This window comes from Lontra canadensis, unplaced genomic scaffold (genome assembly GCF_010015895.1).
Source record: "Lontra canadensis isolate GAN:19392208 unplaced genomic scaffold, GSC_riverotter_1.0 scaffold79, whole genome shotgun sequence".
In the NCBI taxonomy this organism is placed as follows: Eukaryota; Metazoa; Chordata; class Mammalia; order Carnivora; family Mustelidae; genus Lontra; species Lontra canadensis.
The window spans coordinates 8,553,069-8,565,634 of NW_022631073.1; the positions used below are offsets into that span (position 1 = coordinate 8,553,069).

General features: G+C 42.6%; 1 protein-coding gene across 1 annotated transcript in view; it reads right to left on the bottom strand.

Moving 5' to 3' along the window:
* Positions 1–685: 685 nt before the first annotated feature.
* Positions 686–12,566, bottom strand: part of ACADSB (acyl-CoA dehydrogenase short/branched chain) — a 37,488-nt gene continuing 25,607 nt past the window's right edge. Inside the window, exons 4-11 of the mRNA XM_032882139.1 lie at positions 11,974–12,180; positions 11,262–11,432; positions 10,405–10,530; positions 8,656–8,748; positions 6,075–6,164; positions 4,293–4,430; positions 2,148–2,247; positions 686–1,231 (exon numbers count right to left, since the gene is read on the bottom strand). Coding sequence (XP_032738030.1) covers positions 1,161–1,231; positions 2,148–2,247; positions 4,293–4,430; positions 6,075–6,164; positions 8,656–8,748; positions 10,405–10,530; positions 11,262–11,432; positions 11,974–12,180 — 996 coding nt within the window. The 3' untranslated portion in view covers positions 686–1,160. The remainder of the gene's footprint in view (positions 1,232–2,147; positions 2,248–4,292; positions 4,431–6,074; positions 6,165–8,655; positions 8,749–10,404; positions 10,531–11,261; positions 11,433–11,973; positions 12,181–12,566) is intronic.

The window sequence follows — 12,566 nt, forward strand, 5'->3', positions numbered from 1 at the left end:
ATCTGTATTGTGAAACAACAGATTTTTGCCTTCCCAGATATAAAATTATTTTTATATTATTTTTTACATCACCGGATATGTTTTTTTCAAACCCTATAGGCCCCCTCTCTCATTCCTTGTAAGATTTTGATATACTTCTTTACAGGAACAAGGTTTCTCCCTCTTGAGCATTACTGAACCAGAACATAATTTCTCCATTACTACTCATGATCAGGCCCAATAATTAAGTTTGAGGAAACACTATTAAACTCAAATATAGAAAGAAATGACATTGAAAAATAATGCACAATAAAAATGAATATTGTAATATTGAATATGTTCTGATTATAATACCAATACCAAACTATTTTAACTTTATGCTTGAAAACTAATAGAAAGACTTGTTTGGGACTTTTTTTTTTTTTTTTTTTTAAACTGGGCTCCATGCCCAACACGGGGCTTGAACTCACAACTCTGAGATCATGAGTCACGTGCTGCTCTACCAACTGAGCTAGGCAGGTACCCCAAGAGACTTGTTTTTAAAATGATCTGCTGAAATCATCATGAAATGCATCCTTTATGCAGGTCAATTACAGTAACAAATTATATTGCTTTACTCTCTTAAAATAATAACCATACACTTATTTTCCACCCACTTCCGGACATTCAGAACTAGAACTTTCAGATTTTTCTTTTTTTAACTAAAACTTTTTTTTAGATTTTTCTAAATACATTTTCAGTTGCTACCTACTTTAGAAACTTAGAATTGATCTATAGAATTGCCAACTGTGACAAAATCTTCTCTGATTCTAAAAAATAAAAATTTAACAGGAATATAAAATAGCCATGTCTGTAAGTAATACTTCAAGTGTGTTTTTCCAAATGCTGACAGAGTGAAACATCTGCCTGCCCTGAAGCTGGAATGATTAATATGTACACAACTCTAAAAATAGTTCTGGAAAAATACGGATGCCTTTCTTCCCAAATTTGAAAAATGATTTCCTGTGCCTCTTTGATGCAGCCCGGAACAGCAGATCAAACAGCAAAGGTCTACCCCAAGCATCATGACTAAGGACCTAAACAGAATGCTTCCATGTTGTGGAGGTTTACTTCCCCAACAAGGCACAATAGCTTAGAATGTTCTACCAGAGATCGGGGGAGAGGCCCCACTCCCTCCGATGTCAGTATTCTGCGCCGATGTGCTTTGCGATGGTGTTCAGCTGGATATTTGAAGCTCCTTCATATATTGTGCCTTAAACAAAATGGAGTGAAAGGAACAATTAGTGCTCCCATGGCCACACGTCTGTACAAGAAATCGCTCTCACATGTCACCTTTGTGATTGCTATAGAACGGTCCCTAGTTGGGGCACCTGGGTGGCTCAGTTAAATGTCAGCTTTTGGCTCAGGTCCTGATCTCGTGTCAGGGATTGAGTCTCGTGTCAGGCTCCCTGCTGAGCAGGGAGCCTGCTTCTCCCTCTGCCCTTCCCCGGCTCATTCTCTCTCTCTCTCAAAAATGAAACAAATAAATCTTTTTAAAAAAACACCCAAACTGTCCCCAGTGACACACCATGCCCCTGAATATGGTACTGTATGACAAAGTCATTCTGCCTATAAGATGATAATATTCATTTGGAAACTGGATTCTGATTCCAGAATCAGTAGGAAACACAGAAGTTGTTCCTCGGCTATCCGTGCATAAGCCTGGACCGTCCCTCAGGAACAGGAAGCTTTGAAAGACCCTCGTTTTGGGCTCCCCACCTGGTAGTGGAGCATCAGAACACTCGGGCTTGATCAGGCAAGAAGCTTCTGGAATCAGAACTTTGCTTCAAAGATCAGCATTCAACGCATCAAATGCATTAATGTGTTTAGGGAAAGAAAAATTACAACAGCTGATTTTGTTGCACTTCTACTAAAAGGCCTGTGGATTCATTTAAAGAGGCAATTTGAGGTTTTAAAAAAAAATATACATCCATTTTTTTCTTGAAGGATGGATGGGGGGAAGGAAAACCAACCACAGAGAAGACGACAGCCAGTAAACACAACATGGAAGAGACGACACTGCCTTTGCCCAAGATTTCAGTAGCAGAAAATCAAACACATACAGCAGCCCCGACAGCCACATAGGCGAATAAAAGAAAACAAAATAAAACGTAAAAAAATCTATTTACCGACTTTCGCATCTCGGAAGTATTTTTCCACAGGGTAATCTTTGGTGTAGCCGACTCCTCCCATCCACTCGATACACTTACTGGTGGTGAGGCCCGCCACCTGCCAAAGCCAAGCGGCAGACGACCTGCTGAAACCACAAAACCGATGCACCAGAGACACTCCTGCGGAATATTCTAGTGACGCGGGGTCACCGCTACTGGCAAGTGCAAGGACTGAAGTGACCTTATAAGACAGCATGGTCTCTTCAGTCTCCTTCCCTATACCACTAATGCAAACTGTCCTATTAATTCACAAAATTCCCATTTTCTTAGGAAAATCAGGGTATTGATCTGACACAATCACATGCTACCAACAGGCATTGTTTATTCAGCAAATATTCATCCAGGGCCGCCTTTCCATCACACACTCTGCCAGCCGCTGGGTAAACCACGCTGTGGCGGGGGGGTGGCCGGTCACTGCCCTTTTTGGCTCACACGTCCAACTCACAATTACAGAAACAAGTAAACTCTACGGGGTAAAAGAAGAGCTGGTTAGGAAAGCTGATGTGATTTAGGGGTGGGGAGAACGTGTGAGGAAATGACAGCTTTGTTGAGCCCCAAAGGATGAGTTAGGGGACATTTCAATTTGAGGAACATGTGGGAGGGCTTCAAGAGGAAAATGGGTTTATCAACCTCAGGGACCTGAGGGGGGCAGTGCGCTGGGGTCAGGGCAAACTGTGAAGACCATGGAGAGGCAGGCAGGCGGGCCTCACGATGGCAGGCAGGCTGAAGACTGTAATGGACCCCAAAGACGTCTGCATGCTAATCCCCAGAAACTGTAATGTTTGTTACCTTACGTGGCCATGGGGGCCCACAGTTGTGGTAAGTTGAGGGCTTTGAGATGGGAGATGGTCCTGGATAGCCTGGGTGTGCCCAACGGCATCACAAGGGTCCTCTTAAGGGAAAGAGAGAGGCAGGAGAGCCAGAGCGAGATTTGAACATGCTACCCCGAGGGCCTTGAAGGCGGAGTCCGAGGCTGTGAGTGGGAGAAGGCGAGCAGTCTCTAGAAGAGGGAAGAGCGAGGAAATGGATTCTCCCCAGAGCCTCCAAAAGGCAGCTCTGCTGACACTTTGATTCTGTCCAGTGATAACTCAGACTTCGGAACCCCAGAGCCATGAGATTAATACAATTGTATTGCTTTAGGCCACTAAATTTTTGGTTAATTTGTTAAAAGCAGCAGGAATTGAATACAAATATTGTTCCGTTTGCTGTGAGAAGCCACGAAAGTTAAGCTGGGGTGACATGGGCTCCTGGACATTCTGAAAAGGGAAGACTGGACTGGAGGATGAAGCAAGAGAATCCAATGGAACAGCCAGAAGGTGAGCGGGGTCCTCTGGTCGAGAAATGCCATGGCTTGGACAATAGGGGGCAGCAGAAAGGCAGAGAAACATGTGAGTGCGAGAAATACTCCGCAGTGGATGATGGGATTCAAGGTGGGGATGAGGGGAAAGAAGGTGTCAAGGCACTCAGGCCTCTAACGGGTACAACGGGGTGGGCAGGTCCAATGGAAGCCGGATCTATTAGTCTGGAACTCAGAAGGGAGGCAGAGGTGGGAGGTGAAATTTGGGGGCTGAGAGGTTAAGGAACTACTCCAGGCTACAGAGTGACGAAGACAAACGACAGAGGCTGGGACGCAGCACTCAGTGATCTGGCAAGTTCTCCAGCCAGCGTCTACCGGCTTAAACGGAGAATGCGTGAGGCATCAACAGAAAGCATTCCCTCAAAACGTGAACAATCTCTTCTTGGGTTTTTTATTTCGCGTGATCTCCCCTGGCATTCACTTTGCCCGAACCAGAGGAACCAGGGGTGGGATGCCACATTCAGATAAAGCTCACAGAGGGACTGTTGATGCGTGTTCTACCCGAACTGCGTGACTCAGTTTCCACTGAAGAGCCCGTGAAAACACCGAGACCTCATAGAATTAAAGCACTTTTCCATGGAAGGTTTGCGATTTTGCTTTTCTGTTGTAGGAACCGCAAAGTCTATGCTATTTTACTTGAAAAACAAATGCTCAATAAATACCAAGTGGAAAGGTTCATACATACACAATGGGGGAGGGGAGGGGAAGGAGGCTGAATTACGGATTTCGGTTGTTTGTGGTTTTACCTCTGATGCATAGTATTTGGCCATCGATGCTTCTTTTATGAATGGTTTTCCAGCTTCTAGAAGCCTAGCAGTGTTGTACGTCAGCAATCTCGCAGCTTCCAGCTGGGTGGCAACGTGGGCCACTTGGTGTTGGAGCCCCTGGAAATTCGGGCCCAAGTTAGAGAATTATGATTTCTGAAAAAATAGCTTATCCTCAAAGTCTTGCCTGGATGTGGAACACTGACAGGATGAAAATATACCCCCAAAATGGAATTTGCTTTCATTTTGTAGAAATACTTAAAAATCTGCCATCTACAAGGAAATGGATCTAGAAGACGTTCAAAGTTCATGTAATTCTGTATAACTGTCAAGATTTTTTAAAAAAATCATAGAATTAGGTTTAACAATTTGTTATATTTAATAATTAATTTAAACCCATTTTATGATCAAAATGAAGCTTCACAGTTTTCTTTTAATTACCCATACCCGGCATCTTTAGAAGTGTCATGATGACACCTATCGGTTCACCTGATGCCGTATCCCTCCCTCGCCAACTCCACAGACACAGAAACATTGTTTCCTCTGTACAAAGGAGATCTAAAGCTCCCCACAAATTGTCTTCATATTCTGTCCCTTTCCTTGCGATCTCTGTGGCAGCTGGCTCTGAGAAAGGACTCTAGCATAATTAAATGAAAATAGGACCAGAAGTCAAGACGAAACACCTATGGTTTGACACCTGATGTCCTTGGGAACTCAATCTCTAGGTGCTTCCGTTTCCCGTGGCTAAGATGCAAGGACAGCACGGGCTATGGGGGGCCCTGGCCAGGCCTGCCATGCTCAGTCTTTCCAGACCTTGAACTGACCACGTACTCTCACACTATGCCTAGAATCTGTATGTACAGGCAATCTGTGCATGCTTGTGTAAGGCCAAGTCCTTATCACAGCACCTGAAGACGATGCAGCACAACAGAGCCGGAAATGTAGTAAGAAATCGGACGTGGAGCCTGGAGCTGCCTACAGGGAGGTTTCACGAACATGTGAAACAGTTACTCTGGATTTTTAGGTAAAGTGCTTGAGTAAGTGCAGTAAGCTGCGGCTCCCGGCCTTCCCTAACCTGGCAAAGGCTTCCACATGGACTGGAAGATGCCACGGCCCCCTACAGCCCCTGTATCTGGGGAGCTCCGAGAAGCCACATCATTAGACCAGGCCAGCTTCTTTCAACACACTTGGCTGAAAACTTCTCAGACTCACTGCAGCAAACCGTACTTTCTGCTTTCAAGAAGTGTCCAAGTGTAGTCTTCGGAGGATTATTGTGTGGTTCCCGCACAGAGGGCTCCTAACAAGTGTTCCCATTTACCGAGCACTCGTCCCACTCAGGGAACGTGCTACATATTCCACACATCTCTGTGAGGCCAAGTCACCCTAGCATCACCTTTAGTTTAGAGATGCAGCAGTTGGGGCCCACGGCCTACAGCTGGTAAGAGAGAGCTGGGATTTGAGCCTTGGGTGCCTGACTGCAGACCCCATGCCCTAGAACTTGGGAAGCAGTGCGGAGACAACTGTAAAGTTCTCACTAAGAAATTTGGAGTCATGCCACGGGTGGGCCGCAAGAATGACTGTTCTGCCCTTGGAGAAGGTCAAGGCATTCACAGGTATGCGCACTGAGACCTGTTCCTTCCTCCTCCCCACCTCTCCCATTAAGATTGCCCTGAGGGGATGCCCTCCACAGCTTTATGACACAGCTCTTCATTAGCAGAAATCTCGAGAGGATGGCTCAGAACGGAGAAGCTAATAATTACATACCTGAAAATCAAATATCCTTTTGCCAAACTGCATCCTTTCTTTCATGTAGGGAATAGTGTAGTCAAAGCACCCTTGAGCCAGTCCCAGCATCTGTTAAAAAAAAAAAGAGCAGGATTTCTTATTTTGTTATTAAGTTTATGCTTTTGATTATTCAGGGTATACGTTCCTTTTACAGGCAAATTGAGTCATTGCAGGCAGGGTAAGAACTGGAGGCACCAAGTGGTAGCTTCACCCACTGCATTTGTAGAACTTAACTTCCAGGGAGCGGGAGAAGATTCGAGAAATCATTCGAGTGGTTTTATATCAATAGGGGTCGATTTAATTCTAGCAGAGGTGAGTCTCAGGCTTGGCTGTGCTCCTACCACGAGGTTACTTTGAAGGGAGCTCTTCATTTAAACTCTGCTTCTCCGGGCATAAAGCAAGCCCTGGAAATGCAGCTCTCAACTGGCCTTGAAGACTACAGAGTAGCTCCCTCTAGTCTTTCTAGAAGGCCAGTGTGGAAGGTCACTTCCTAACTTTCTATCTTCCTATCCGTGTTGCATACTATCAGGATTAATAAACGCTTCAGGGAAAGGGCACTAGAACATAAAAGAACACGGTTTCCCAGCCCCAGCTACACATTAGGTCCATCTGTGGGAACTTGAGAAAAAAAAGCAACGTGAGGTGTCTAAGGACTGAAGGCTTGGAGTGGAGGGCGTGAGTGGCCGAGGTGTCAGCGTTTTCAGACCTGAACGGTTTCCTGCAGGGTTACACTGAGAGCACCTGATAAAGACGGGACTTCTGCATGGGAACCAGTCAGGCCTGCTGGTGAGCTCAGCTCAACGGTCTCACTGCTAACTGACCTACTGAACCCTTCAAGCTCGGAAATGGTTGTTCCCTTCCAACATTAGGTGGCCATGAAGTCACTGTCCTGCATGATGTCAAACTATATGGGTTTTAGAAAAAGAATAGAAAAAAAAAATCAACAGTGAAAGCTTTGGGGGAAATGCCCACAAACTTATCAAGATTTCATTAGTGTTCATTCACATTTTCCTTCAGCCTTTTGTTTTGAATTTCCTGGAGAACAGAATATCGAGCTAAAACTGATTAAAGGACACCATCCCCTGCAAAACCCAAACTTCGGTGAGGCACCAACCCACTGCACTTGGGGCTGAGATAAGATGAGGTCACCAAACTCAGGACTGATGTTTATGGCGTGTGGATAATATCCTAAAAATGACCCGTTGTCAGTCACATTATTGATAGTTTTCACTATTAATAATGAAAAACTAAATGGTCTTTGGCTGCAGTTTTGAGGACAGATACCTTCAGTTTGCTATTATTTGTGACTCTTTCTCTAAAAGGGATCCACAATGTTAACCAAGAAATGGCAACTACCTGACTTTAACTTTTAATTAGGTTATAAGATAACTTGGAGTAATCAGATGAAAGTCCAGGCTGTGTATTTTACTACCAGAACATCTATATTATTTATATATCTGAGAACAAGGAGATCCAGTCCTACAGTTTTTAATGTTGTATCTGATGAAACTGAATCACAGGAAAACATTAAAAAGAACAAATAAGCCATTTCTCTCATTATCTAGGTTTGTAAGAAACATGGGTTAAGTTTTGACCTAAGGATGTTTTGTTAGCAAATTAGCAGCAGCAGAAAAAAAATCTAGAGGGATACTACAACATCTAACTATACCAAAGGCTTTAAAATCTAAATGCTGTTAGTTTTTGAATTTGGGATATTTGTTGATTAAAAATAAACAAATATATTCTACAAAATGACATTAAAAAAAGATTTTATCTTTAAGTAACCTCTACATTCAATGTGGGGCTTGAACTTTTAACTCCAAGATCAAGAATCACGTGCTCTGCCGCCTGAGCCAGCCAGGCGCCCCCAAAATGACATTTATAATAAAACCAGATGCTATTAATTGTGTTAATCAAGAAAGCAACTGATCTCACTTCATAGAGCAATGTAATGTGCATTATAAAGGGCAAATTTGGTTAAAAAAAATGGAATAGTTCTCATCGTATGTATCTGTTTAATTATGGCTATTTTATTTCAAGCACCACAAACACAAGATTGCCTGATTTTCACAGGCAAAATGCTAAGCAGCAAATCTTTCATTCTTTACAGATTACAGACCCTCACTACCCAGAGTATCAGGTATTCTTAATTAAAAAAATTTTCTTCTAGAATGAACTTCAAAAACTGAAAAGGTGATTTTTTTTAAGGGCACATTAATTTACAATATATTTGAGAAGTTATCGATCCAGGTATTGGATAATACTTAACATTCTCAAAGCAGAAAAAGCGTCACCACTGAGCCATTGTTTGGTTCTCAGGACATTACATAATTGACCCAAGCAGGATCTGAAAGAAATCAGTCAGAAGCCATCCCTTCCCCTCACGGAAGGGAAGGGCGCCATCTTGTGTTCACAAGCTTCCAACATGCATCAGTTTTCCTTACCCTCCCTCCCTCCCACACCTCTCTCCCTCTCTTCCTTCCTTTGCACTTTTTCTTTCTACCTTTTAATTGGCCCACACTGTGGAAGAGTCGAGCAATTTGGCTAAAATGTGACTAACCTGTGCAGCAACTCCTATTCTGCCTTCATTAAGACTCCCTATGGCATACTTATAGCCCTGTCCAATTTGTCCCAGGATATTGGCTTCTGGAACCTGAAAGAAAAACGTGCAGTTATTTCTACATTTAATTTTACATAATTCATTTTGATTACACAGGTTTATATACACAACATTCCCAATTTGTGTGACAGGACTCTAGCCCAGGACTTCGTGAACTCCAAGGGTACCCCTCGACTCTGTCTCCTCCTCGGCTTCCCACAAAGCTCTGGAGAGGGCAGGACTCACGTCAGGGCTGTTTGCTATTGCTTCTGCTAGCGCCCAGCACAGGCACATGTTGAACAAATGAATGGATCTAGAAAAAGGGACTCTCATACAATCCATCAATAACAGATGAATAATCACTTTCCCCAATTCCTACCTGTATGCTATGGTGAGATAGGACATACTGGGAATTACACAAAACACGTAAGTACTTGGCTAAATCAAGGGTATCCAACCTTTCTTCTGCTGCGACTATCATCCCTGTAAAAATCACCTGAGGTGGGTGCACACACACGCATGAGCATATGAGGGAGGGGCAGAAGGAGAAAAGAAACAGATTAAAATGTTTATTCGTAATTTAAAAAAATGTAGACTGGGAACAATAAAACAATCCATTTAGCTTTATAGCCTCAGGAGAGGGAGTGGGCAGAACAGAGAAAGAAAGGGCAGGCAGGAAGGAAGCCAGTCTGGGGCAATTAGTGAGGCTGGACCATCCGTCTGCAAAGTCAGCCCCTGCGCGCACACATGCTCCCTCATGAACCAAAGGATCAAGTTGTAACACGAGTGATAAAAAGCCTGTCACAACCTGTTCCACCCATGTCAAGTTCTAAAGCATAACCATTCTAGCAGTCTTTTCTTTCTCGCTTTAAAAAAAAAAAAATTCAATGTAATTAACATATACTGCATTATTAGTTTCAGAGATGGAAGTCAGTGATTCATCAGTTGCATGTAACACCCAGCGCTCATTCCATCACGTGCCATCCTTCATGCCCACCCCCCAGTTACCCCATTTCCCTACCCCTCGCCCCTCCAGCAGCTCTGTTTGTTCCCTAGAGTCTCTGATTTTTTTTTTTTTAAGATTTTATTTATTTGACAGAGAGAGAGATAGTGAGAGAGGGAACACAAGCAGGGGGACGGGGAGAGGGAGAAGCAGGCTTCCTGCTGAGCAGGGAGCCCAATGCTGCGGGGCTGGAGCACAGGACCCCGAGATCGTGACCTGAGCCAAACGCAGACGCTCAACGACTGAGCCACCCAAGTGCCCCAAGAGTCTCTGATGGTTTGTCTCCCTCTCTGATTTCATCTTATTTCTCTCCCTCACTTTTAACAGATTCCACTCTAAACTGTGGCGTGCTGCCTCATCAGTTCTCAGGCTCATTGAGCAACATCCCCACCTTGTGGCCTTTGGTATACCACACCACACGTCTGTCTGAAGTCAGTATCAAGTTTATAAAGTATAAATGGTTCACAAGCATATAATTTAAAGAGTATAAACGGGATTAATCCTCAGCATTGGCTCTGCGGCCAGCTGCTAGGCAGAGAAGTTCCCCTCTTTGCCTAAACTCTTGTGAAAAGTACGTTTAGTCAAGAGCTCACCTAAGAATGTTGTCCTACACGTGCTCAATAAGGTGACCCTTTTCTCACGCATCTACAGTTCCATGCATAGCTTATTTCATGCCAGTCTTTTGCTAGAAATTCTAAGATACCCACCTTGACGTTTTCAAACGTTAATGGGCACGTGGAAGAAGCTCTAATCCCCATTTTGTTTTCTGCTTTCCCTATGTGAAGGCCTTCAGTGTCGCGATCTACTAAGAAGCAGGTAATTCCTTTATACCCCTAAAAAGAAGATTCAAAATGCTGATTAAAAAAAAATGCTATTGTCACACTTGAACTCGTAAGATCCCTTGTTTCCAAGAGTTGGAAGTTGACAGAAAACTAAAACTGAACTTTGGCATTAATATTAATGGGCTCAGAGCTGCAACACATGCATTAGGAAACTTGGAAAACACTAGATTCACAATTAAGAAGTCTATAATTTCTTTTACTTTTCCAGAAAGCATTATGGCTATTAAAATTATTAAGATACACTAAAGTATCATGTGATCATGAGCATTCCATGTTTTAAACTTCATTTGTTAAGTATGTTAGTTTCAAAATTTAATTCAATTAAATGTTATGTCAGAGAAAGGACAATCAAATGTACTTACCTTTTTGTCATATACCCATTTTCCAACTAAACCAAATATTCTTAAAACAAATGTAGTAAGTAGGTACTTAAATTCATCCTCAAATAGAAAATGTGAAATCCTACAAAATGAAAGTTTAACTTCTGATACAACATATTTGGTGGCAATTAATAAACAGACTCTGTGTAGTTACTAATCACATCAACTGTATATATTCGGGGAGAATAGTAAATAAGAGGCTGAAAAATGTCAGTTATCTAACTTTTCAGTACTGAGGAGAATGAGGACTTTCAGACAAAGCTGTAAAAAGGAAATGCAGGCAGGAAAGAGCTACGGAGAGAAGAGGCTGGGGTGGGGGAAAATTCCTGCTTTCCAACTTACAAGGTCAGGGTTTACGTTTGCCATCACCAGGAAGATCCCCGCGTATTCTGAATTGCTGATCCACATCTTTGACCCATTGATGACGTAATAGTTTCCCTTTTTATCAGCTCTGGTCTTTAAAGCAAATAAATCACTACCGGCTCCAGCCTCTGAAAGACAGATACTTCCAACCTACATATGCAAGCAGAAAAAATTCCAAGTTAATAACTGTGTCTATACTGTGCATAACAAATACTTTAGTAAAATAAACAAGTGTCATTTAAAGCTTTAGCCACTTTTAAAAGCCTGTACTTATCAGAATCATAATTGTATTTCCAAAGCGTTATTTTCTAATATATACCCTACTACTTGTCTAAGATTTAAAGATATAAGTGCACAGATTCAATGTTAAATTTAATTAAATCCATTCTAATAATTGCAGTTTTCTAGACATCTCACTGTAAATGAAACCACCAACCAAAGTATGAAGGAAATAGAACTGGGGCCAAAAAAAAAAAAAAAAAAAGTTTTTTTGTCTGCTGATTATTCTCTGAATTTCCAAGCAGAAATAAGAGGCAGAGTATATTCTCCTAGGAGCAGTAACTTACTGGGCATTGCTTGATTATTGAACGGTAGGTACCGTGCTGTCAACATTGCAGAGTCAACACTGCAGCTGGAGGTGTCCCAAGTTTAACAGAGATCAGATTCATTTAAACAACTCCTATGGACTCACTTGTTCTGTCGCAAGCTTGGTCAAATAGGTGGCCTTCTGTTCTTCTGTTCCATATTTTCTAATCAGATTGTTAATTACTGTGTTCTGGATGTCACATACCAAGGCCACAGATGCATCGACTTTGGCTAATTCCTCTATCGCTAGGATAGAGGAAAAAAAGGAAGCTTCGGTTCCTCCATATTTTGTTTCAATTTCAATACCCATCAACTGAAAGGAAAAACAAGGAAACAGATTAAGAAAGCTAATTTCTTTTTTTTAAAAGATTTTATTTATTTATTTGACACACACAGAGAGAGAGAGAGAGAGAGAAAGAGAGAGAGCAAGCACTAACAGGGGGAGCAGCAGAGGGAGAGGAAGAAGCAGCCTCCCCACTGAGCAGGAAGCCGGATGTGGGACTTGATCTCAGGACCCTGGGATCATGACCTGAGCCAAAGGCAGACGCTTTACCCACTGAGCCACCCAGGTGCTCCAAGACAGCTAATTTTCATATGGGAAAATTGCTCGCAAGAACAAGTTCAAAATTAAATTTTAACTATATAAATTCCTAATTTTAAAACTCTGTATGTAGGGGCGCCTGGGTGGCTCAGTGGGTT